Source organism: Catharus ustulatus, chromosome 10, assembly GCF_009819885.2.
Source record: "Catharus ustulatus isolate bCatUst1 chromosome 10, bCatUst1.pri.v2, whole genome shotgun sequence".
Taxonomy (NCBI): Eukaryota; Metazoa; Chordata; class Aves; order Passeriformes; family Turdidae; genus Catharus; species Catharus ustulatus.
This window is the reverse complement of record NC_046230.1, coordinates 22,844,346-22,871,580: the sequence shown is the minus strand read 5'-3', so window position 1 is coordinate 22,871,580 and position 27,235 is coordinate 22,844,346. Positions and strand designations below refer to the sequence as shown.

Sequence of the window (27,235 nt, the reverse complement as noted above, 5' to 3'; positions counted from 1 at the left end):
AACCATTGGGGTGTAGGTCTCAGCTTGCCACCAACTTGTGCAGGAGCTGAAGGAGCAAACCAAAGAAGCCCTGGGCTGAAGGCAAGAATGACGCATACAGGTTATTCTGAAATATAACTTAAATATCTTATGAGCTACAAGGTCCTTGTGCACTGAGACAGGCTGAGAGAGGAGCATCTCAGCCCTTCCATCTCTGCTGATGAGAAGAGCAGCAAGATGGGCATTCCCTGGGAAATGCTGGCTTTTCCTGACATCCCTCCTCCACAGGTTGCCCAGGAGCAGGGATTTGGATATTATTTCAAAGGGAACACAAATTAAAATGCTCTCTTATTTTTTCCCCTTTTAGACTCTAAAAGGCTCATTTTAGCTTCTCAACCATGGGTTTTGATCGTTCTGGTGAGTGAATATTTCACTATGCACCAGCCAAACCACTGCTTCCCAGCGTTGTCCCCACAAGCTGCAGGCAGGCAAAACTCAAACTCAGGGCTCCACAAGTGCCTTTGAAGGTGACACTGCACCAGCCTCCTCTGTGAAACAACCTAAATATCCCTCTTTTCCAAGGCAGTGTTTTGAAACTCGAAGGATTTAACTAAACCCCTCCAACAGTTGGTCTATTGAGAGGCTCTGGCTCGTGTCCCACATTTCATGGCCAAGTCCAAGACACCTCCCAGTGCCCCATCCTCTGGTTGCCCTCACAACCCCACAGATCCATCTTTGCTGCAGAGGAAATGCTCCTTTTTTTTTGCCCCAACCCAGACAAAACCATGACAAAAAGGAAATAGATCCCTTCAGTTTTGGTAGTCCTTTATTATTTTTTTTTTAAGTTGATCCTCCCATAGTAATGTACTGAAATGCGTAACAGTTACATTGTACAAAGCATTTAAAGAAAGTACCTCAACTTGCCGATTATTTCAAAATGAGATTATAAACAAAAGGAAAAATAAATCTGGTCCCTCACTAAAGGCCAAAAAAACCCCCAAAAATAACTGAATACCTTCCATTATTTATTTATTTTTTTTTAAAACATAAATTTGGAACACTTCATCTTACAAATAGGATTAACATGAACATAACATCACACAAGCTCGCAGACAACCAGCATAAAATATTGGGTACAGTTTTTTTTTAATCAGAAGAATCATGCTTTCATGAAGAAATTATAACTGTTTATACAATCGAATCAATTTACTGTATTACAAAAAAAAAAAAACAAACAGAACAAAACTAAGTCGCATCTATTAGTTATTTAGTTCATTAAAAGGCAAAAAAAATAAAATAAAAGAGGAATGTAAGAAAATTTCAAACACTGTTTTGCACTCCCATATACACAGATCAGTTCACCTCACTTTTTTTTTGGAAGTACATGGGTGCCTTGCATCGTAACGCAGTGGGGGACTGGAGCAGTGCTGTTTGTTACAGGAACAGTGCTATTGTAATCAACAAACAATCGTTTGCCAACAAATAAATACACGGTACACACAACACAAAGGAGAAATTAAGAGGGTAGGGGGAAAGAAAACAATACAACAAAATAGTGACATGATTGTCGAAAATTAAAAATCTCCTTACAATGATTGGAACTAGTGGTGTTGTCGATGAACGCGGTGCTTTCACGGAATTATCTGGATGATTTAGCTTCTTGGAGTAGTGAACATTCATAGTTTACAATATACACAAGCCTCTTATGTATTGTTTCTCAGAGTTCTTTCTTTTTCTGACTCTTTTTTTTCTCGTTTTTCCTTTTTTTAAAACAATGCAGCTGAGAAGGCAAAAGAATTATGGACAGAACAAAATATTCCCTGTTACTTCTTTCTACATTTACGATGGATAGTGTGCATTTGATAGAACTATTTTCTTTTTTTTTTGAAGGGCTAAAATGCATAAAGCTTTAATGAAGAGATTTGTACATAAAAGCAACTGTTCCCAATCCTGTGTCAAACTATCTTATACAAAAAGAAAATCAATTCAGTTCCTACTTTAAAGGAGTGCCCATGTGTGTATCAATGCAGTCTTAACCCTTCTGCCCCTGTCCCTCAAAGCCGGGTGAACTGGAAGACACTTTTTCCCGGCCCCGTTTACATAATCCACAGAAACCTTTTTTTTTTTTTTTTTTTTTTTTTTAAGTCGCATTGATCCTCCAGAAGTCAGCAGCTGCCTTTGCTGTGCAAAACAAAATATTGAGAATAAATAGTTTCTTTCTTTTTTTCTTTTTAAAATTATTCAGTTTAAGGTCACCGGACTTTAAATGAGTGACCCTGCAGATTTATAAGGCATTCTGCTCAGCAGTCTTTTAAATAGTCATATATGAAAGAGCCATGCTACTGGTTTGGACTTGGTCCCATCCTTGGAAAGACTCCGCACTGTCATACGTGGCTGATGGACTGGATGGCGCTGGATTCCGCGGCGGCTCTCGCCATACTGTGCCACATGTTGGGAGAACTGTGGGATGCAGAATGAAGGGAGTCCTTGTCGGAGAGAGAGAGCATCATGGCATAGGCCTGGGTGGGGACAGAAGAAGGACAAGGAGGTCACAATCCCGTGGCAGCGATCTGAGCCTGGATTTGTGCCACTCCTGCATGGTCAGGGCAGCAGTCAGGCTACGACCACTGAGCTCAACTTAGTTAAAAGAAAACCCCAACAAAATGCCTTAGGTAAAACCACTGTCAGCCCTTTCACTGACACTTTTGACTCACTAATAGTAATAATAATTTCTGCTTTCATCTGGCTTCACAAAGCTCAGAGAAACCTTTGATAGTCGACAAGGTCCCAAAGTCTCCTTTGCCTTCAGATTCTTGGCACAGGAGGCTCTTTTCAAGAGGCTGAGGAATCACATTATCCCTTGTCTCGTCCTGTATTTCACCAAATATAACAGTCTCCTTTGTTGACCTTTCTTACATGCATATTCTGCAGTTTTTAAAATTTCAAAGGGGATAAAATAACTCCATTTTAATTAATTAATGTTTAGAAAACTGCAAGAAATAGCACAAGGATACCATTTCAGTTATTGCTATTTGTAAAACATGCTGAGGACCTAGAGGTGCTACCATCCAACAGGCTATAAAAAAATACCAAAAAGCCAAGCCAGCCAGAAGATCAAGTCACATCCCCGTGAGGCTGCAGCTGAACTCCACAGCATCAGTGGGAGTGGGACTAGTTCTTACCATGGCATTTGTGGGCAGCAGGCAGAACAAAAGTAGTAAAAGAAGTAAGAAAAAAGTATGGGAATGCTCTGTTCTCAGGGAGCAGAGCATCCTGCCGTGTCTCTGGGGTGCATTGGGATGTTGGGTGAGCCTGAGGTTTGTGGACATGGAGCACAGCCCTGTCTGACAGAGCTGGAACAAGCCTGCCTGCCACACACCAACAGCTTAATCCTGCGAGTATTTGGTGACAATAATATTTTAACTGAGTTAAGCTTTTACCTGGGATTTGGATTTCCTGTACAACGGTTGCTTGAGGTCCTCTGGCAGCTGGGAAGCATTGAAAGCTGCCAATTCAGCTTCACTGTATTGATTTTCTTCCATTTTCCTCATTTTGAGACTATCTGTGAAGTGCCTTATGTGGTCCAAAGCCGAAAGTCCAGTCTTATTATACTCCTCTTCCTTATACCTACAAAAACACCATAGAGGTTTTAAATGTCAATTAAATGATCCTCTCTGCGTTCCCTCATCTTCTCAGATTTACACATCTGAGCAATTTCCCCCTTTTTCACGTCCATAAACTACTTTGCCTCATGGAATAGTGATCCTGAAATGAAAAGAGTTCCCTTTTCTGTTCCAAAGAAAGAGCAGTTGAGTGGGGGAGGGAGAGTTTGTCTCTCTCATGGTGTCTCCACAGCCTTTCCCAAGGCCATTATGAGAGATCCAGGACGGTTCACAGAGCAGATAACGTCTCTCCCATGGAACTGTCTCACCCTGCTTCCTGTCTCACCCAGAACCTCACAATAGCTCCCCAAGCACAGTCAATTTTCCTAACAAGGGCTCCAGACTGCACGAAGAGGCTGAAAGCAGAGTTGGTGTTGACCCAAACTCACGTTGCTATTGTGAGTGGGAAGCGGCTGCTCCGGACCCGTTCCCACGGCAGCCGGTTTGGTGCTGGCACTCTTGTATGGTTTATTGTTTTTATTCCGCCCATCGGGCACACCAATACTCGGAAGGAACCAACCTGCCAGGGGAAGCTTTGCAGTTCATGTCCAAAGCACTCGTTTCCTCATAATCCTCCTCGGGAGTGCCCTCATGCATGTCACTCGTCACGGGCTCTTTGACTGCTTTCCCTGCCATTTCACTCTCTTCATCCTCTTCATCCATCATTACTTCATCTTCTGCCTCCTCGTCGTCCAACAGATCCGAGTTCTGGCTGGCTATCATGGCTTTTTCATCCTTAAAGTGGCTGCCATTCATTCTGAAAGTACCAAAACAAATGCAAGCTATAAACACAGATCAGATATGAAAGCCCCTCATCGGCAGACTCTTGGAGGCAGATCTGAAAAGCATCTGTCCCAGCAGAACAAAGTGATTTCTGTATTTTATATCTTGCTTAGCTTCAGACATTCAGGCAGGGGAGAAAATTCCGCTCAGAAATCAGTGGGGCGTTACAGCACCATCATGGGATTTTTCTGTTATCCTACTAAAACTACTGTTCTAACAGAGGCATGTTCAGATAACCATTCCAAATTTTCTCATGCGTTATTTCATCTCAAGTTTCCAATCATACGTGTAGTGTGGGCAGAACAACTCACTGCCTTTTAACAGAAGCTGTAGGGGCCAAGAAAGTGAAAATTGAATCTGACATTTTTAACAAAAAAATGGCATCCAATATTGCATTCAGAGTTTTAAAGTCAAAATTACATGCATAATTAATTTTGCACGCTACCACCTTTTTGGAAGCCATATTGTTTCACTGAATGTATGGATTTCATACATGGGAACCTAAGGGACTTCACCTGGACACCTGAAGAGTGGCCTGCAATATTGCCTCCGTGCTGAACTAGGTTATTGACTGATTTGAAGGGTAAAAAGCAATGAAAAGAAAGGTCATATGGCAATTTAAGTGCATTTATTCTTATTAAATGAGTAATTACAGCAATACACACATGGAAAACCATTTGGTCTATACACTGTTATTACACTGCCCTTTGCACTCAGACAATGACTTCTCTTAACTACTTCCTACAGGATTTTTATCAAGGACATAATACCCATGCTGAAGTAGGGTCTTGTTTGGCAATGCTCTCACCCCTGCAGGATTCAGAGCTGCACTGTGTCCATCACATCAAATGAGAGCTAAAGAAATTCGGCACCACAGACCCAATGAACGCCCAAGCAGAGGCACGGTGATGTGAATGCTGCACCCAGTGGAACCCCCCCAAAATTCATGCTACCACTGTATCTGCCCCCATCACGTCATGTAGCACAGAGGCCTTGATTCATCTATTGTTCTCATTGTGCAAAAGGTCCTTAACTCTTCCAGGAATACAGTTATATAAATGGAAACCTTATTGTCCGCACGCAGTTTGCTTCAGACTCCGTGTGCTTCAAACTGTGCGGGACAATATGGGATAGACCCAACGCTGGAGCAAGATAAGATGAACCCTCACAGCCTAGTTGGTGTTTAACATTTGACCTTCTGCTCTGACAGATGGACTTTGTGAGGAGCAAAGTTGGTTTCTGCCACAATAATAGCATAGCTTCCCTCAACATATAAAAGTTTCATCTATGTTCCGAGCAAATTCCAGCTGACTGCCATGGGTTTAGTATTGCATTGAAAAAAATGCTCTAGGGAATGGTCTGTCTTTAAAATAGTATCAAAAAAATCTGAGGTTGTGCAGAGCAGGGAGAGCTGAAGCAGCCACCTCCCTCTAAGATCATCAGAGAAATATCTCTTGATCATCTTTTATTTAAATAGGCAGAAATAAGAAATTGTTGAGCGCAGTTTGGGCTGCCAACTTGCTTGTTATGCTCAATTGAGGCTGCTAGAAATGAAAGGGAGATGGACTACAACCAAAGTAACAAAAGCCATGTGATTAAGAAAACAGATTCTCTAATTATGCTTTCAAATGCAGCAATTTGCCAGGGATAAAATATCCGTCAAGAGCAGTCTGAAGTGCCAAATTTAGAAAGGAAACACTGCACAACCCAGCAACCTTTCCACTTTGCTGACTTCCTGTTGGAGGACATGTTGAGACCAGATGTGCAAGGAAAAAATCCCAAGACCTCATTGCCAATCAAGATGGAATGAAATTTGAATATGCATGTAATCACTTAATCCAATACTTTTGTGGAAATTGTGTTGTGTCCACTCTTTTTATCCCTTCACAAAGGCATCTAGAAATTGAGGAGACAGCCAAGTTTGTCATCAACAGTAAGAATTTTTTGATGTTGATAATGCAACGCCAATTCAAAAGAGAAAATAATGCATAATGCAACACCAATCCCAAAGAAATATGTGGGGCTCCATCCCACAGCCTTTTCTGCTTAGCTGCACTTTTATTAACTGAAAATATTTAGAAGTGGTCTCTCTTCTGTTAGTTCAGAAGAATTCAAACACCCATATACTTAATAAATCTTAGTAGAAAAAGCTCTCTCACATGCTGGAGCACTGTGGACTCCCAGTGCCCACCCACAGCCTTTTGGCTACTCAGCATCTTTCTTGGGATTGAGTTACTTACGGGAAAGGACTTTCAGCTACAATCTTTCATTTGATCCAAGAATTTAGCTTGGTCTACTTTATTAATTACACATTTAAATTGCACTTAAATCCTAAGGCTCCGTACATTCAGCCACAGGATGTAGAATTCACCTGTTCTGCTGTGAATGTAAAGAGGAGGAATTTTTCAGCAGACTTAAATCAGCAGTGGGAGCCTGAAACTGAGAGCTCCAGACACAAGGAGAAATGTGTTCACAAATGGAATCTCAATTTCTTGTCCAGTTCCTGCCACTTGGAACATCTTCATAGACAGTGGGGAGGGAATCAACACGTTTCCTAAGACACCAAGGTGAAGCAACCAGATCCTAAAATAACTCTGGCTCCAGACATCATCAAAGGTGAACAATCAGGTGTGCAGACCTGGAAAAGGAGCAGTGGGCACCTTCTGAAGGCAGAGCAGACACAACTCACCTCTCCTCTGAGTTTCGGGGGGATTGATTGTTGTGGTTACTGTTTCCAATAAAATTCCTAATTTCTGTGAAGTAGGAGTCTTCCTTGTCATCTAGGATTGCCCCTGTGCTTTCCAGTTCTGAGTGAGGTGAAGATGTTGCAGTACCTTAAAGCAAAACGTATGACATCTGTTGCTGCTCCTTTACATTTTCTATATTAACCATTTAAATCAAGGTGAAATTGAAGCTGGTTAAAATGGGTGAGAGCCAAAAGTTGGTCAGTGTGGATTATCAGCTTTTGGCCATAAAACCAGTAATTAGTAATTATTCATGGGCAAGCCAAATCAAGCCAAAATGATTTGGTTGCATGCTGGGTTCCACTTCCATGATTTTTCAACACTTTTGCCACATCTCTATTTCAACATCTCCCTCCTGCTCCTCATGATTCAAAGACTGCCCATTGAAAACTGTCATTGTAAGACCAATGGCTCAACTGAGTAAACAGAGCTTAATTTTTAGCTATTAATTATGCAGAATTGTTCAAAATATGGAGCAGCCATTGACATAATCACCCAGGTTCATTTGCACTGAGAGACCTGCAGAGTGTCAGACACCTTTGAGCACTGGGGAAGGGACAGCTCTGCATTCACTGCGTGCCCCTGGTTATCTCCCTTGAGGCAAAATGCAGAGAGGGTTTTCATTAAACCCTGCAGACACCCAAACCAGCCCAATGACATCCCCTCCTGCCACTGCCTGTGCTGCTGCTGTGCAGTGACCAATTTGCTTTGGGGCTTGAGAGGCACCATTAGCTCCCTAATAGCCAGCGCTTTTCAGCTCCTGACAGAGGGAATATTTCAGAAGGTGCCAGGAAAGTCTTTTAGAGTGCCCTCTGAGACTCTAAATCTAGGAGTCCTGTTGAGAGCCAAGTGATTGTGGAGATGGGATTAAACCAATTTTCCCAGTCTGTCCTCAAAACGCTATGGGTTGGCTTGATTAAAACCAACAGAAAAGACATCATCCAATGGTCTTAAGTTATACAAGGGGAGAGTTTATGCTGGGATTTTCAAAGCACTTTAAATGTCAGCAGAGCTTAGGCACTTACATATTTTGCAGCTCCCCACCCATCAGAGCAGCGTGTGCCTGTGGACAGTGGGCAGAGCTGACAGGGAATGGGCAGTCCCTGCACAGGGGACCTGGGGCAGCCTGGGGAGGCAAGAGACAGGAGGGAAAAGGCAGAACATACCAGACATGTTCCCGTTCTCGTGCTTTTTTAGATGTCTGTCAAGATTGGTTTGTTGACCAAAACACCTGTCACACAAGTGACACTTGAATGGCTTCTCTTTATTGTGGATGTTGCGCACATGTCTCTGCAGGTTAGAGGATATGCTAAAGGATCTGTCACAGTATTTGCATCTAAAAAAATACAACAAAACAAGGAAAGAGTTTGTTAATAGCTGGAAATGTAAGATTTGTCCTAAGATACATGAAGAGCCTTCAGGGCTCAGTCTCAGCACCAACCCCAGTTCCTTGTTCCCTACTGAGGCTCCATCCTCCCTGGCATAAAGACAAATTTTGGCTAACTGGAGGGAGAGTTGTGCTCTTGGAATGGAGACATAACCTCTATGGTGGGGTTTTCAGCTTTAATTCACATTAGACTTTATATGCTAAATACTGCCTCTAGGAACAAGCGTAATATTTCTGAGCTTCAATTCTGAGCATCAAATTAGCTATGGTAATTGAGTCCCATGTTTTTAAAACTGTTGCATGCAAAGTTGGGAAGTTTGAAAACAGTAGAGCAATAACTCTATTGTTTCATGTGCTGCCAATACAATACAATTAAACACTTTTGGAAAAAACATGAAACAGATCTCTTCTAATGCTCAAATAAGGTAAAAAGGGCTATTTCTTTTCCTATTCTAAATTATACTGTGTGATTAAATCTTTTCTTGAGGAATTAGCTTGCTTGATTGCTAATCCCAGAGGAAATTTGGTTATCTTGCAAAAACCAGCAATAAACAATCCCAACCTTTAATACTGTGCCAATGTGAGTAGTTTAGTCTATCACTCTGGTACCAGAGGCATCAATTTTCATACTCTGTAGCGATTTGGAGTCCCTAAAGCCTTTACTGTATTGCTCTTTAAGCCATTACTAAGTCATACTATAACTATTCCAAATTCTCTGCCTGGCGACTATCCAAGAGTCTTCACCACTTTAGTTTTTCAATCTTTCACTTCTCCCGTGCCTCTCTTACACTTGTCAATGATGTAAAATTTTTTTTAGTGCTGAAATCACCCATTATGCTATTAATTGTTTGTGGCTTTTATGCAGTGGATCAAGACCTTCCTTCAATAAAATTAGATGTGAATCTCGTTTCCCAAAGAGACTAGATGCAAAAAACATACTGTTTCCTCACAAACAATGAGCTTACTCTGCTCTTTACAGCTCATAAAATGCAGAAATCTGTGCATTTGTTTTACTGGAACATGAACTGGCCTCTTTCCAGTTTAAATTAGCCTTTCATTTTCAATAAGGTGAAGCTGTATACACATTTCTGCATGTGACTGTCCTGGATTCAGTATCACACACATATTCTTATCAACAGGAGAGTGCACCCCCATGGGTTTTGGTTAAGCAGACCTCAGAAAGGATCCAGATTAGGCAGGAAAAACAAATAAATACAGTAACACCATTGCAACCAGGACCTTTCAGAAATCAGATGACTGATAAATCACCCAAATTTAGGCTGCAAATAACAGTGCAGGACTCCAATAAAAAAAAAAAGGGAATATACATCCATGAGCCCTACTGAACATCACTTCAGTCATGCTGGTTCAGCAGTGCCAGCAAAGGCAGGACTTGGGGAGTGTGTTGGGAAGCTGCCTCAGTCAGAACTTCACTAAGACCAAAAATCTCTCTCTTTCTGCAGCTTCAACACTGAGGATCAGCACCAAATGCACAAAACTCTGAGACCAAAATGCAGTGGTGGGTCCAAAGCTAAGGAGGAAGGGATGGAGCTAGTCCAGCAAGGATGTTGAATTCCCTGGCTTTATTCACAGGAAATATCAGCATGGGAAGGGACCCCAAAGCTTGGCCACAGCACAGACAGGGGTGAGGGGTGGTACCTGTAGGGCTGCTCTCCAGTGTGTGTCCTCAGGTGGCGGGTCAGGTTTGCAGATCTCGGGAAAATCTTGCCACAGTATCTGTGATAAAAAAATATTTGATAAGACAACAAAACCTTCAGTGGCTTCATCCCAGTTTGAGCTGCACTGGATGTACAGCCCAATCATCACAATGTGGTTCTATTGGCATGGCTTTGGGGCAGGAACATCTCAATAAATGTCACACACACAAGAGTGGGGCTGGGACTGCTGGCACCAACCAGCTTTGCTTGTGCAGAAGCAAGGGTTATATGAAAAACCTCTCTTAAAGATCACCCCAAGGTTCTAAGCCCACTGGGTGATTATCAGCCTCATTCAGATTTGGAATCAAGAGAATGTGTTATTGAAGCCTTGGATTTCTGCCTCTGTGTAAGCAAATTTCAAACCTTTCAACCAATTCTACATGTCAGCAGACGTGACACCGTTCTGTGCATTGAATAAGATCAGAGCAGACAAGACTCAAAGACCTAATCCATCAAGGTATGTTTCTATAACAACATGTCTTGAAAGAAGGTGACATGTTTTCAAAAAGATCAGATAAACTGATATGCCAGTGTCAAATGCCTGCACATTCTGGAGATGATATAGAGACCTAAACAGTGCAATTTAAAAGCCATTCTCCAAACTCGATAATATGCCACAGGAAAAAAAATGGCAAAAAAATAAAATTATCGTGAGTTCTCCCCCTTCATTCAAGTAACATATGAATATTCAGTTTATAATTGGCCCCTTCTGTTGAGGACATTGAGCCCATTTTTGCATGGGGGCAGAGCACACACAGCACTCCCTTAAGTGAATGAGGGTGGTGCCTGCTCCGCACCACGACTTTGAAGATTGCATCCCTTCACTTTTAACATCCCATTTATTTTTTCACAACGTGATGTATAAGCTTTCAAAATACCCACACAGCTAATTCCACTCTCCTTGACAAAGCCCCCATTCATTTTGGGTGCACATTCAAAGACTATCTTCATTGTGGGTTTTTTAAAGTCCATACACACCAGTCCCAATAAGTCATATATTTTATCACTGATCCCTTTGGTTTTAAAACCAGAAGCCCAAGAGAAAACACGACTGTAGTTTATGATCAAAAAAATCAATAATGAAAGCACACTTTCATATATGAAAGTGATGAGAAAATTTGGGAAAAAAAGAATTGTTTATATAACAGTTTCCACCTCATCTATCAAACTGCTGTGATACAGGGTGATGCCTTAGGATTTAGCTTTTATATTTTTCAAATCCTGTACTGCTTTAGTGTATAACTCTAAAACTCCCTATAGAGTGTTAACTACTGTCTTCACATTTTGGTGAGACAAAACAATTCCTCTAGGCCTGAAACTCAAGGACACCTTACTGTCTCAGGCCCTGGGAGATGTAAACAGCAGTGAATTGGGAGGGGCAAAGTTGGAGAAAATTACTTCATTACCTGAAACTATAATTGGAGGATTAATCCCTGATATGTAAATGTATTTATAATTGTCTGAAGAACTCATGACGGTCATCTATCTTGGGTGTAGCCTCTGGGAGGCTTCTGACTGCCCAAGGTGTATCTGTTGAAGGCCTTTAATAAATATCCACTTTTATTTTCTGAATTTTGTCTAGTCTCTGTTCTAGGTAGCCACTCCAAAGCATCAAGGGAGAGCTGTTTGTTTTGTAACACCAATAATTTAATAAACAGAATCATTGGGTTGGAAGAGACCTTCAAGATCATCAAGTCCAACCCATGCCCTAACACCTCAACTAAACCATGGCACCAAGTGCCACATTCAGGTTTTTTTTTAAACTCATCCAGGGATGGTGACTCCAGCACCTCCCTGGGCAGATGATTCCAGTACTTTATCACTCTTTATGTAAAAAAATTTTTCCTAATATCCAACCTGAATTTCCCTTGATGCAGATGGAGACTGTGTCCCCAGAAGAGACCAACCCCACCTGAGCACAGCCACCTTTCAGGGAGCTGTAGAGAGTGATGAGGTCACCCCTGAGTCTCCTTTTCTCCAGGCTGAACAAGCCCAGCTCCCTCAGCCGTTCCTCACAGGGTTTGTGGTCCAAGCCCCTCACCATCCTTGTTGTCTCCTGTGGATGCACTCAAGCATCTCAACATCCTCTCTGAACTGAGTGGCCAGAACTGAACACAGCACTCAAGGTGTGGCCACACCAGCGCCTAGTCCAGCGCAAGAACAACATCCCTGCTCCTGCTCCCACACCATTCCTGATCCCAGGAGCCCCAAAGTGAAACACTTTCCCTGCTGGGCATGGATAGAGGCTGACTGGATGTCAGCCAGGGGGGCTTGGAGGGCAGCGTGGGGTGGCCCCGGGGCTACCTGCAGGTGTAGCGCTCCTTGCCCTTGCGCAGCAGCGTCTCGGGGAGCGCGCTGGGCGGCGCGCGGAAGTTGAACATGGATGGCACCGACTGGATCAGCTCGCTGGCCTCCGGCTTCAGGGCGCTGAAACTCTCCAGCTTCTCGGCCATGTTTTCTATAGCTGACACCTGCAGCAGGAGAGAGCACAGAGCCCACCAAGATGAATAATCCCCTCGGCTTTCTGCCCCCACCGGGAACCCGGAATGCAGAGAACATCAACTGACAAGTGGAAGAAGAAAAGAAAAAAGAAAAAAAATCAGTGTAGAGCTGCAGTTTTGAAAATTATGGGCCATGAGGGTAATAATCAGCCAGTGTTTCTTCTTATTTTTAAGCCCTGGCTCCTGTAAAATTCCAGGTTTTGCAGTCATGCTCTGTGGTTGTGTGCCTACAAACCTATGCATCCCATCTAAATCACTGAATATCTTTATTATAAAATGAATAGAAATACTAACTGCATTTCTAATTTTATTTTTTTAAGGACTTGCAGAGGACATATTGCAGAGGAAACCTTATGACCACTCTAGCTCAACCAAGGGCTGCAACAATCCAGATCCAAAGAGGCTCCATCAATGTCCCAGCCACATCCAACCATCCAGCCCAGTGTTCTAGCCCATCACAACCAAAGGCATTAGATAAACACAGAGGAAATAAAGCTTTGGTGGGTTTGATGCTCTGCATTCACATTGCCTGTTAGATGTCTGTGCTATTTTTCCACCTCTTATTATTCTTGCTCTATCTTTAGTTGTTTGTAACTCCTGTGTGCTTTGGGATGGCTCCACTCTTGATTAGCTGTCTGTAATTTGCAGGGTGTAGGGATTAAATAATATCTGGAGAACAGACCACGAAAAGCTCCTCCAAAACCTCAAACATTGCCACTTGAAGAGTTGAAGAATGCTGCTGAGCCAACTGACAGGTGAGAATAACCATCCACCTCTCTATAAAACCACAAACAAATGAAAAAAAGGAAAGCCAAACTCTCACCTACAGAGCACAAAACCCACAGCACAAGTCCTGTGCAAGATCTTTCTTGTAACAAAGAAGGAAATTATATAAAAGACAAGATGTTGAACCCCTCTCAGCTGGAACACCTCCACAGACTGTTCTTCAAAATCCATAAAAGGTTCCTCTGATTGTTGGAAAACTGAAATTTTAATTGGAAGAACTGGGCATTTTTGCAGGTTTATTTAATTTTATTTTCATTGGCAGAATTACACGGTTGTCTCCTGGCATGACTGTTTCCATACTGGTTAGCTCTGCCTTTGGGTTGGGTTGTTTTTTCCCTTTAGCCTGTAGCCTGCCCTCTCATTTCATGCTCAAATTCCTAATGCTGAGTACAAATTGCAACGTACAGGGTACCACTGCCAATTTGCCAAATGTCTTTCATCAAACACGGTGGAAAAAAAATAAAAAATCTCAGAGGGAAGTCAAGATACATTTACTTGTCAGGCAACAAATGTGAAAGCATTGCGAGGCAGCAAGGGCTGTAAGCTCTGGGGTTTGATTCATAATCACTCAGCTGCTAAAACATTCTCCACAGATGCAAGTGGACAGCACATTTGTCAATATGAAGGATTTTGACATGTACTGATCACAGGCATGAGATATGTAATGATGATGCTGCTGGGAGAGGAGGTAATTCTATCTCAGCACCGAGATGTCATTATCAACCCATACACCTCAACATTACCATATATTTCTTTTTATACGACTTCATCTTCTCCTTTAGCTGGAATGGATTCTTAGAGCTTTTAAAACAGTTGTTCCACTGCCTTTAATTCCTTCTAATTGTTCCCCACAAAAATTCACTCATCTATTTTACAACTGCTGAAAATAAATGGTTTGAATGAAAAATGCCCTTTGGCCTTCGGGCTGATTAGCAATGACATGACAGTGCATGGGTTACGATATCACATATTTATGGTGAAGAATAATAAGGGTACTGAGAAGTATAATAAATGTTTTATTTATGTATATTTAATATTCAAGTCCATTTCATTATCTAGTGGGTTTAAATCATTTTTGGATCACAATTTCTCATGCACATGGTGCCTGCCAGTAATATATTAAAGCAACTACTTTCCCCTTTACATTTAAAATGGCTTAGTCATGCTGATTTTATTTTAGTTCTTTTTTCCAGGATTTTGCAGAGTAGAAACTGAGGTGGACTCTTGTTTCATGCACAGCAACACACATCAACTCTACCTCCAACACTGCCCCCAGGATTACATCAGTCCCAAAATAGGTATGAAATCAGCACCTAATCTTAAATCCCTCATCCAGAGGAAACATGAGCACTTCCAATTATTTTAAAGTATTACTTGCTTTCTAAAAATATGTTTCTCACCATAGGAATGACTATTGTGCTTGCTGTTTTGCTGTTTAGTTGTTGTTTTTTTTTTTTTTAAGCCCGACTTATGTGGTGACCTGGTATGATTTATGTTTTTCAAGAACTGCTCCAGCGCCAATGGGAGGTGTTTGGCCCCACAGCTTTGCTGATCCCAGATCCAAGGCACTGTCACTCCACTGCTATCAGGATAATTATAGCTGGTATTATCTGCTGGAGTTAGGGCTCCCAAGAACCAAAACTGGGGCATTTTTTTTATGAACTCCTGGAATGTGTTGGTGCTCAGAGCCTTCAAGATGCAAATCCCTGCGGTGAGATGGGTTCCTGGGCTGTGGGGACATTTTACAGCTCATGAAATCCTGCAGCCCTGACCCACAGCCTGCTGTCCATCACCTTCAGTGCAGGCAGGCAGCCCCTGCTCACCAGTCTACTTGCAAAATACCAGCTGAGCACTAAGAAATCCAGGGGTTTTGCATTGAGGACTAATTCAGACACCAAAACCAAGCAGGAATTCTAAACCTATGGTGTGAGCTTTTGGAAGCTGGTGCTGGGTGCCAGGCAGTGGTTGCAGGGAACACACAGGAGGGTGGGCAAGGGCCAGATCTCCCCCCTGCCACACAGGGGGTGCAAGAGTATTAATTGGAGGCTGCATCTCCGTTACATCTCCTGTGCTCCCTCCCATTCACTTGGCTAAACCTTTTCAAACCCATTTATATTTCTGTCAAGGAGAGTTCACCAATTTAATTAGCTGCATATGAAAAGATACTGGCTTTTGTTCCTTCTAAGCCTTTTGCCTGATATTTTCTGTGGGGTTTTTTTTTGTTTTTTTTTTTTTGTTTTTTTTTTTTGTATTGTTATCACTAATGAATAACCATTCCTCATTCTGGTTCTGCTCACCATTCATGGGCTCAAGGGGTTGGGGCACAGCTCCCTCAGGCATTTTTTTTCCCAGCTCAAGAAATCAAAATCTACTCTTTTTGAATGGAATCTGTTCCCTACCTGTGATCATCATTGTTGCACTTTTCTGTGTCTTTTCTAATTCTACTATGGCCTTTTCAGAGGAACTTTAGCTGTATTCAAGACCTGAAGGCAGTACAACATAATGATGTTTTCAATTCCTTTCTGCTAAGCACTCAGGTGATATTTTCGTAAGATTACCAACTTCAAGATCTTTTTCCTGAATGATAGGAGTTAAAAGTCACACTTTCCCCTTGGTATTACTGGGTATTTACTCTATTGACTTCTATTGCTGTTTTAATCCTGGTAACTCAGCTTTCTCTGAATTTTCTGCAAAATCCTCATAGTCAGTTCTGGATTTGGCTGCTCACAGTAAATAAACTCTCAGCCTGTTCACCCTTCTTCCTAAGGCATTTACAGACATATGTCACAGTTCAGGGCCCAGTGACACCACTGGTAATCACTGTAAAAATCACTGTTTTGTTCTTACCCTTTCCCCCAGTCCTTTTTTTTTAATGACTAAATGCTAACTCAGGAGATGATTTTCCTTCTTCCACAATGAAACTCCCTCTTCCAGCTGAAACACAACTGAAGTAGCTCTTCTTCCTTCCAAACACTGTTAGTACTGAAGGCAAAGCACAACCTGCCTCCACAGGAGTTGTGTTGGCCACGGAGATGCTGCTCAAGCCACCAAACTCCTGGAGAGAGGTGTTGGTGAGGGTGTCTGTCCTGGGGGTTGGGTGGGTGCTCATGGTCACCTCCCCTCTCCAGGGGACCACCAGAAAGGCAGGTGTGTGGTTAAAACCACCAGCTGTGCTTTCAGGGGGTCCTGCAGCCCAACCCAACACCCAAGGGCTGTGGTGATCCCTGAATGGGGCACAGGGGGGAAGCACTGCTTGACCTCAAGGATTGGATTAGTGGAATTGCCATGGCCATGGAGAAAGCTCTCCAAGGAGGCAGGAGAGGGAGGAGATCCTGTTACATATTTTACATACAGCTATTGCCTCACGGACAAGTCACGTGCGCCCCTAATCTGCCATCAGTGAATGACAGTGTTTTATATAGAACAGCAACTTTTGATTTACATATATAAGAGTTGTTGATTCTATCTGTGTCCAGATGTCTGGAAAAGGAAGCAGCTTTCCCCCACCTCCCTGAGAGGCTATTAACCTCCGACTGACGCAAACTAATGTGCAGTCACAATTCCCCAGCTCCGACTCAAAAATGCAGACATTACCATAATCGGCTAAAACAAGTATTTATAAACATTTCAGCGGGCAAGATATCATCAGCAGGGGCCTTGAACATTTGTCTTAAAATTTATTAACCCACCCAAGAAAAAGTGGCATAAATAAAGCGAAGGTTTGCTGGTGCTGCTTTTTAAGAATAAGCCGATGATATGAAATAATCTCGCAGACAATGTCATGAATTACATGACCTCCTATTTGACAAACGTGACTCCTTCATTGCTACTATCACAAAAACAACTGACTTTATGGCCGGACCACATGGGAAAAAAAACTGTTCAAGTGTTTGCTTTCTATTTTTACTACTGTTATTTGGGGAACTCTACAAAATCCAACTGCTAAAGCGCAGGATTTCTCCCTCCCCCAGCTGAAGTTATAATGCTGCCTCTAAAATCTGCAATTTGTGAATCATGTTGTCTTGAAACTGTGTGTATTTGGACAGCCAGCCCTGGAACTTGGCTGAGTTATATCCACGTTCAAGAGACCTATCACATGTGGCTGAACTTTATGAAGCAGTAGCGAGAAACTCCTGCTGATCTGCAGTATGGCTGCAGAATAACTGGGTTTGTATGGATGCAGTTGGTGGGGATCAAGCTCAGTCAACAGAATGGATCGTGTCCTAAAAATCAGCCTAGTAAAACAAAAGTTTTGTTAAGGCACTCACCAAATTCCTTCCCATTTATTTGTAAAGTTGTTTTAATTATTTACAATGCTTCTTCGTATATCTGCCTAAAACTACAGAACCTCCTTAGAGCAACCTTCTCCTGATGGGACCAAAATGGCATAAATAGATCAAATTAATCCTGATCTATCCAAGAGGGTGCTGCCTATTGATTTGCACCATAGGGCTCCTGCCAAACAATGAAAAAACAATCTCAATTAATCTTGAAATATGTGGCACATGCAACTGGGAATTGAGGTGGAAAGGTTTGTGTGACATAACCAAATCTCTCAAGTTGGAGATTCATGCATGAATCAGCATCCTGCTCAGTCACTTCTTGTTTTAAACACCGATTTCTGCTGGAGCTGCTCAAAGCGTGAGCACGGCCAGGAGACACACACTCACAAAAGGAGTAGGATGATGGAAATGTGAGGACTAAGCCAAAGCCAAGGAAATCAGACAGAAGAAACAGACTGCACTGGGTTTTTCCACTTCCCAAACCTGCTGAAGCAGAGCCACTTTTCTGAGAGCACAGGATTAAGAGTGCCTGGATCAAATCATGAATACTGCTTATGGCCCCTTCATGTCCTACAATGAATTGCCCAAAGAAAATATTTGGGAACCACCTCCCCTGCTGTCCAAGCCTGGCATCTAACCCCACCTCCTGCTTGCTGAGCTCCTGCAGCCCCTCTGGGTGCTCTCAGGACTCCTTCAGTGCCTGCTCAACTCATTCCAGCTCAGGCTTCCAGAGCATCCTTGCAGCTGTGTGAAAAAGCTCTTCCCAGGAAGAAAGTGGGATTGAAATCGAGGTGTGCACACAAAGTAAAGTCCCAGCACTGCTCTAGAAGTGTGCCAGGGAGGGCAGAGAGCAGAGGGCAGGGCTCAGAGCCCATCTGCAGGGGCAGCACTTGCAGGGTTCCTGCAGAGCCCCGTGCAGGGACACATGTGTGGAGGAGCAGGAGAAGATCCCAGCGCTCACTGAGTAGAATTTTGGCTTGGCCTGGTGAAATGAGTCCAGGTCACAGAGATGAGCAGCAGCGAGCCAGGACCCCAGCCCTGCCTCCTGGCTCCAGCTCTCCCCTCCAAAGCCCAAAGGCTGGGAAAATCTGGGACAAGTATTTACGGGTTCGGCGCTGCAGCTGAGCCAGCGGTGCGAGAGAAAAGCACGGCGGGTTTGGAGTTGCATCTGCAAAAGCAGTTGCTGTGGCTCTTTTCTTTTTCTTCTCATGAACAATTCAGATGCATTAAAATAAGGTTTTGTAAAAATAGAAGAGAAAGCCTAAATTTATCCCATAGTGCACTAAAAGCACAATTCCTGTTCGTGTAAGGAGGATGATGTAAGTATACACAGAGGACAAATTTGACCTAAACACAGCAAATAAATGGGTGTTTTATTTCTGCTCTAAGCACTGCAATGAGCAATTAGGTTCACAATTTCAAAGCTATTTAAGTGACTATTAAGTGACTAACTCCCACTGAAGTCAAGTGAGAGAAAAATATTAAATCCTCCATTTTAATGTATTTTAATGTAGATTAAATATTTATTAACTATTGCAATCTAACAAGATTTCGGCCTGAAAATTTCACTGCAATCTCTGAAGGCAAACAGCTTGGAACAATTTCAGTCATGTATAAACAAAGACTGCATTCTGCAACCCTCACTCAGGTAAAGCTCCCATTGCCTTCACCAAACCAAATCAGCAGGATCAGGAATGTAAAAATAAAGCCAATTTGACATAAGAGCATATTTATCTGCTAAGCTGCAAGACCCTGTAGGAAAGAGTGGCATGCTCCATAATTGAGAGGTAAGTTATCTTTCATATTATATTTTTCTTATGCAATTTATTTCACAGTGATTAAATCAAAAATATAAGCAATGAACTTACCCAAATTCTTTGATCAGGCAATTGGAACTGGGAGCAAAATTGAAACAAAAACAACACATTATTCCTGCATTGGAATCCTTATTGCAATCAATCTACTTATTAAGATTTCATTTAAAGATACTAATTAAAATATCTTTTTATGAATTATTTGCTGGAGAGGGGTGATCTCTTCCTAAGAAATACAATCTTTGTAATGGCAAATTATCGTGAAATGCCATTAAATTATCTAATTTTCATAGCTTTTGGGCATGAGGAGGAATTTTTGCCCAGCTAGGGATAGGATAGAGACTTCAGGGTTTATGTCTGTAAATTCTATTTCAGAAACTGATTTGAAAGATCCATCTGTTTGCTGTCATATTATCCAGTTAAGAAATAATAAATTCTTAGTCCCTGAGATGGTAATTTTCAAGAATAAATTCAACATCAAAACCACAAGCTTTTAGGGCATGAGCAATAAGTTTGTAAATATTTTAAATCCTGCCATCAGAAAATGAAAACTTGCGGAGCACTCCCCACCTGTACTTTTACAGGGGTGAACAGGACTATAAAGGAAAAACAGCTTTTCTGGAAGCCTTCCCCAGCCCTCCATAAACACCAAGCCAGATTCTGCCTTTGCAAACAGGAGGCTCCTTTCTGTTCTATTAAAGTTTGCAAGAAAGCATTTTGACATTTACTTTTTTGACAGGACATGTGCTGGTGGTTTGGATTTCTTTTACAATGTTCCTTAGTGCCTGTTACACTCCTGACCTCTGTATCGATCCAGCTCACACCAAGTTAAAGATGTTATCCCTCTCACTCAGGTACGTGATAAAACCAGAGCCAGGCTTTGCCATGGGCTCTCTATTTTGTTGCTCAGTGAGAAATGTGGAGGAGGGGGTTCTGCAGAGCCAGCCCTCCCACCTGCCCTTGGGGACAGCACTGGGACCTTCCTGGGCCACCAACAAGAGATTCAACAACCCCCTGGGACAAAACACGAAAGGTGGAAGCCTGACACCCCTGCCATTAACAGGGAAATGCCCAATGTCTCCATTTCACCCACACATCCTCACCTGAGTCCCAGCTCCCCAGGTAACTCAGTCACACAAACCTACATGGAAGAATATCCAACTCCTTTCCTGCCCAACTCCAAACTGTGAATTTTACAGCAGCAGCCCCTTTCCCACCCACTGACCACCCCAGCTACCACTGGCATCAGTCCAACCTGCAGCAACAGCTTCAGAACCCCCAAATCCAACAGCACCAAACCCCTCTGAGTTACAGACTCTGAACAGCTTCTGAACACTAAGCAAAATAATCCTGCTCTCTCCATCAATGAGGTATCTAAAATGCTCTCATTTAAATAATTTACTCGTAATTTACAGCTCCTTAGCTGCTCTAACAGAATCATTGACTCGATGGGGAGGAACCAGCCTATTTTACAGCAGGGACAAAAAGCAGATTGAGGTCCTTTGTGTATTTGTGCATTAGCACTGTCTGCTACTAAAGGGGAATTTTCACTTGTTTTGCCAGTTGGGCAGATTTACCTTATTTAAGGTAACTCAGCAGGAGGTGTTAAGCTGCTATTAAACCTTGCACTTAAATTCTCAGTAATTTTAACACATCTTAAAATTCTTATTTAATGCTTATAAATACCTACATAATGTCATAAATACTTACAACATGTAAATACTACTAAATACTTTAATACTTGGATCCCAACACTTTGTTCAGACATTGAAATTGGAAAGGGGTGTTTTTGTGCATCTGCAGCCATGTATGCTACCAGCTGCTCTTCCCAGTTCTGCAGTGCCATATTTCAGAATATATTCCATGCAAGTTAGTACATAACAACTTAGGACTTCATTGGAAAAAGATTTTTTTTAAAAAAAGCAATTAGTAGCAGATAATTGGGCTGTTTTGCCTGGAAATTTAGAGGAACCTGAACCAGAGACAGTAACTCATGGTCGTGAGCTTAAAATTAAAATACAGCATGGGTAGAGGGTGTCATTACTAAGATGAAATAGCCCACAATCAGCAAGGAGTTCAATCTGTAAATACTACACAGCATTTTATTTTAGGTGTAAGATTTAACTGAGATTTTCAGTAAAATCTCCTTGAGCAAGGAGGACGAAGACAAAATGAGGGTGGAGAAAGGCAATGTATAGTCTGCACACCAATCTTCTTCCTATAGCACATACACATAACAGTTGTTAAACTGTTTTGGGACACACTCTTAAATGTTTTTCATCCAGGATTGTGGTCTGTGAACAGCAGCCCTCATAAAGTCTCTCTTCAGGAATGGAGGAGCAGGGATCCTGCACACACTGCACACATTGCAGCCCACAGCAGCTACCAAAGAAACTGTGGAGCATTTACACTATGAGGCTTGGAAACATCAGGTGGAAAGGTTTTCTCTTTTATGAGAGTCCTTAAACACAATAAAATCCCTTTTGAAGTGGGATGCTCAGCTTTGCTGGCCTTACTGTGAATCTGCATTGAGTCACTTCTGACTCTCCTTGCTCAGAGCACAGGAGAGTGCTGAAGATTCGAGTGGCTGCAAATGTTGGTGGCTACATTAAGGTTTTGGAGGAAAATGGTTCTAAAAGACACACTAAGTTCGATTCTGGCTTCCTCTATAATCAAAACATGTTGTTTCATCTGCAAAACATCAAGAAGCTCAGAACAATGCTTACGCTTTTCCACCACAATGGTCCAGCAAAAACTGTGTGCTTTAGGAAATCCAAAAATGACTAAGACTGCATTCATTTCTCTGCACCTGCTTTGAAGCATCAACAGGCTTGTTTACAACATCAAAATTCCCAAAATACTTACTTGTGGATGAAACAAGAATCCCGGGGAAGGTCTCAAGTATTTCTCTTTTAAAGCTTCCAGTGGGTCAGTTAGCTTTCTTTTTTCTACTCTGTAAATGTTAAAATTAGATTTGCTTGTGATGAATCAGTCTCAGATATTAATAATCATACAGCTACTCAGGTTTAAAACAGGCAATTACACATCAAGAAATGTGTTCCTAGGAGATAACAGTAAAAGATAAGGGAGGACACTCAAGTCTTGATTCCCACACACAGCTCATTACTGCCAGGGTGGGGCTGGGAATCACCTTTAAAGCAGATTATAACATTTATATAGGCAATAATCCCATATAAAAGATTGATAACCATTATAATACCAGTCACTAACTACCAAGCACTTTATTTATAAAGAAATAAGGCACCTAATCATCTCAGCACTAAGAGGAGAGGAATTCCAGGCAAGAGAGACTTGAGCAAAGGGTCCCTTGCCATCTGTCCACACCTGGAAACCTCCCCTGCACATCTAAGGTCAAGGAGCACTCTGAATCTGAGGTGCCCACAACAAATCCTGCAATTCACTCATGGCAGCAAAACCCAGCACGGATAATTCAGAAATAGCACAGAAATTTAAGAGTTTTGCTTTTTCTGTTACTGTTGTGCATGGTTCCATGGATGAATTGTGTTGTCCACATGTAGAGGTAACTCATGGCAAAGGAAGGCTCAGTAATAACTGAGCTGTGCTGCCAGAATTTGTACAGATTTCACTAAAATCACAGCAATGTAGGCTCACAGAATGGTTTGGGTTGGAAGGGAACCTAAAAATCATCTAGTTCCAACCCCTCTGCCCTGGGCAGGGGAGTTTGCAGCGCAATTTAATTAGTTGGTAATGCAGGACCATAAAACACAGATCATTATTTCCGCTGCTTCAGGCATTTTAAGTGAATATGACGCAAAGAAAACTTACGGTTTAACACAGATATCAATCTGGCATGAATAAAACCATCTCAGTAAATAGCAACATATCCTGTTTCTTCATAATGCAGAATTGTTGTCTTATGCCCCAGCACTCTCCAAAAACCTTGCCCACAGCATTTCTTTTTCAGACAAAGTAATAAATTAACATAATTTACATGGCAATATCCTTTTTTTCTTAACAAGAGGTTGTAAAATCAGTCATTTTTATTACAGATAAATATTTTTATGGCTAATATTTCTCTAAACTAATTTAGATGCATGACTTTGACTCGTTACAGATATAAGAGCAGAAAGGGCAAAGGGGGGCCAACACACACAGGGTGCAGGTGAAGTTAACATCCCAGTGAGATCCATCTCAGTTCTGCTGGGAAACATCAGGAGGTCTGGATTTTACCACTCTTTTTAAAATCTCAGCTCACTGACAGTGTGCACCTTCCAAAGCCAACAGTGAGGCACCCATGGATTTCACAAGGATGGGGATCTGCACAGCCTGGTGGAGTGGAAGGTGTCCCTGCCCATGGCAGGGGGTTGGAATTAAATGAGTTTTAAGGCCCCTTCCAACCCAAGCTTTCTGTGATGATTCCATGGCTAAGGAGCCCACTGGTGAGGCTTTGTGCACACAAGGTTACTGTGCCTAAAATTGAATGAAATGCCTGAAGAAATCGACCTCAAATAATGGTAAAAAAGGGCAGAAATCATTCTCAATTTCCATACTTTCAGTACACCTCAGGGTCAATGCATTTCTCTGTTGTACTTGTGAGAAACTCCTCTTGAATTCAAGAGGCGTGGCAAAGTGGAGTACCCTGGGGAGAGGCACTGTCATCTCCAGGGGAAGCCAGAGCAGGCAGAGTTTTGGAAGAAAATTAATTTCAGGCAAGTCAACAACATAAAATACACATCAAATAAACAAACATTCAATACTGGTGCCAACTCATTTACAGGTAAGAGAATGTATTCAACCTCTGCATGTCAAGCTATGCAGGTTAATGACTCCTGGCAATGAGGGCTTGCTAATTACAGCATTGCCCATCCTGTGGCTCACTTGGATGAGAGGAGGGATGTGCAGGTCAGCATGTGGGTCACCCTGGCAGTGCAATGGCACCTCCAGGGATGCTGGGAGGGGACAGGGTGGCAGCCCTGGCAGCCCTAGAAAACCAAAGGATGTTGAAAGGCAGCGGAGAGTCCTTTACCTGTAGATGGGATCCATGAAGAACGGGGTGGGCCTGGCGTGCTGCAGGGAGGACTCAGAAGCTTTCCTTTGCTCCAGGTCTCCTCCTTTCTTCTCTCCAAAGACGTGGTTCTTCCGAGGCTCGGCGGGTTTGGTGCTGCTGGCTCGGCTTCGGCTGCCCATGCTGAGATCCAGGGGCTGGTCCTGGCTGGATGCAGAGGGGGCTGCTGGCTTTGAGGGGATGGGAGTGAGTGGCTTCTCCTCCTTACGTTTTATGGTGAGGTCAAAGGGAGACTCAGAGCTTCCCTTTGGGATCTTCTTAATTTCACTGGGTGATTGGGGCTCCACTTTCAAGGGTAACGGTCTCAAGTCTCTATCAGGAAATGGATACATTGATTGAGAGAATGCTGGAAAAAACGGGAGGGGAAACATGGAAGGGTAAGGTAAGGCTCCGACTTTTTTGTCTTGCAGCCCCACAAGTCCTGTTGAACCAAAGTACTTTTCAGCAATAGAAGCAATAGCCTTTATAGAATCATTCACCGCTCCTGACACCGCAGTCTGCTCCTCTAAGGATGGTGAGAAAATGGAATGATTGCTGTGGTCTTTCTTATTATTTATTGACGCCAGGCTCTGCAGAGAGCTTACTTTTTCTTTGAACATTTTACCATTTTCTTTAAATTTCTCTTTCTCACTTTCAATGTCACTTTCCAGATCAGAGCCCGAGGTGGTTTCCAGGTCACTGCCACTGGGGGTACTGACATCGTCAAGGTCAAGGTCACTACTCTCTGACTGGTCACTGAGTTTCTCATGCGGCCTCTCTTCAGAGGACCCTTCTGGTTGAAGCTCCACTGGCTTATTCTCCCCTACTGATGGTTGTTTATTTAGTGCCTTCAAAATATCCTGGGTGGCTGGCAGTATCTGAGGATTTGTCATGAGGGGACTTTGGCTTTTGTTTGTCTGATCTGCGCTCGGAAGTCCTTTAACAGGAGAACTAGTAGGTAGCAAAGGTGGCCTGTGGTACAAGCCTGAAGGAAACAGACCGGGGAAGCTAAAAGAAAATCCAGGAGCTGTTGGAAAGGTAAGACCAGCAGGATGCCTATTGGCTCCAAAATAGTCAGCAAGGCCCGGATTTGCATGATTCATATTAACCATGGACGTTTTATCCATAGCTGGGGTTCCAGGAAGAGAAATGCCTTGGCCAAAAAATCCTCCTGCTGCAAAATGGTTCTTGCCCTCACAAAATCTCCTGTGTTTATTTAAGGAAGACGTAGTGCTGAACATTTGTCCACAGTCTTTGCACTTGATTTGGGTTCTGCAATCAGCATGCATGCGCTTATGACGACAAAGGTTTGAAAACTGAGTATAGGATTTATGGCAGACCTCACCTGTATGTAAACAACAACAACAACACATCTCAGGCTTTGTGGTAATCGCCCCCACCCTCAAAGTTGTGCAAATAACACCATTTTTTACCCGCCAAGTGTCAATGAGGAAGCCGTAGGGAGAGGTCTGCGTGCACAAATGTACAAAAGCAAATGTACTCTCCAAAGCAAGGCATCCCAGCAGACAAATGTCAGAAGACAGCACCAAAACCCACTCCATCCAAGCAGAAAAGGTCTGGAATCACTAAAAGACACGCTCTCCTCGTTTGCTCTTTGCATTGCACGGTGCTGCACATTCAGTGCCATTATCCCACGTTGCATTATCCCCCAGAGCCCCCCAGAGCCACGACCCCGTGCTGTGACCCCACACCAACCCACAGTGCTCCTGTGTGAGAGCACAGGTGCCTTCAAATGGTATCCATTTATGTCACTATTCCCATGTGGAAATGAATCATTAAAATAAATATTTGCAGGACCAGATAGAAATGAAGCTGCCTCACAGAGCTTTCACTCTGCAAGAATAGGAAAGAGGTGAAGGAGGAGACAACCAGGTTTTTCCTATTTCCAAGTATAATTGTCACAAACATTTTTTTCCACACTTACAATGAAAAATTTGAACTCATGGAAGTCCAGCTGGAGCCTGGAAAAACTCAGTACTCTCATATGTGCAAGGCATTTCTATTCATGTAGTGCATACAATGCTTACAGGTGCCTGGGATGCTGTAACTCTAAATTCCACATCTTAACTCTCCTAGTCTTGATATTGCTTATTTGTCTCTTGCACATGACAAGATAGACCATATTTCAACAACAAGTTCCTTCAAGAATGAAAATCTCTTTATTTGCATGTCTAATGCTCAGTAAGAGCCCGATGAATTCCCTTTTAAACACCTTGGGATGAGAACGATTTCACAGATCAAAGTCTCACAAATGCAGCATTTGGGAGAAAGCCTGGGAACACACAAGGGAGCAGATCTACCTTGAGTCAGGGCCTGATCTAGCCTGTGACATATTGGAGCTCAGCTTCCAGCAACCTTCCAAGTGGCAGAGTCAATCACATCGCTGAGGCAAACAGGATTTTGCAGGATCCTGATTTTCTGGCTGCTATAAACCTTAGGGAGCAAATTGGGGCAGCAACCAAGAGTCTGTAAGTACAAGTGGGGCTTGGAAGAGGGCAATGCTTAGTTCCCCAGTGCCTTTTTATGTCCCT

The 27,235-nt window shown here is 42.6% G+C and overlaps 1 protein-coding gene across 5 annotated transcripts in view; it reads right to left on the bottom strand.

Moving 5' to 3' along the window:
• Positions 1-789: 789 nt before the first annotated feature.
• MECOM (MDS1 and EVI1 complex locus) overlaps positions 790-27,235 on the bottom strand; it is a 329,403-nt gene continuing 302,957 nt past the window's right edge. For 2 of the 5 annotated variants that reach the window (XM_033069196.1, XM_033069197.1), the window contains exons 8-16: positions 24,666-26,028; positions 22,523-22,610; positions 12,578-12,744; positions 10,215-10,292; positions 8,335-8,504; positions 7,114-7,258; positions 4,162-4,398; positions 3,420-3,606; positions 790-2,498 (exon numbers count right to left, since the gene is read on the bottom strand). In XM_033069196.1, coding sequence (XP_032925087.1) covers positions 2,364-2,498; positions 3,420-3,606; positions 4,162-4,398; positions 7,114-7,258; positions 8,335-8,504; positions 10,215-10,292; positions 12,578-12,744; positions 22,523-22,610; positions 24,666-26,028 — 2,570 coding nt within the window. In that variant the 3' untranslated portion in view covers positions 790-2,363. Of the gene's footprint in view, positions 2,499-3,419; positions 3,607-4,161; positions 4,399-7,113; positions 7,259-8,334; positions 8,505-10,214; positions 10,293-12,577; positions 12,745-19,711; positions 19,739-22,522; positions 22,611-24,665; positions 26,029-27,235 lie in introns of all 5 variants that reach the window. The other 3 variants (XM_033069199.1, XM_033069198.1, XM_033069200.1) reach the window with 3 other exon arrangements.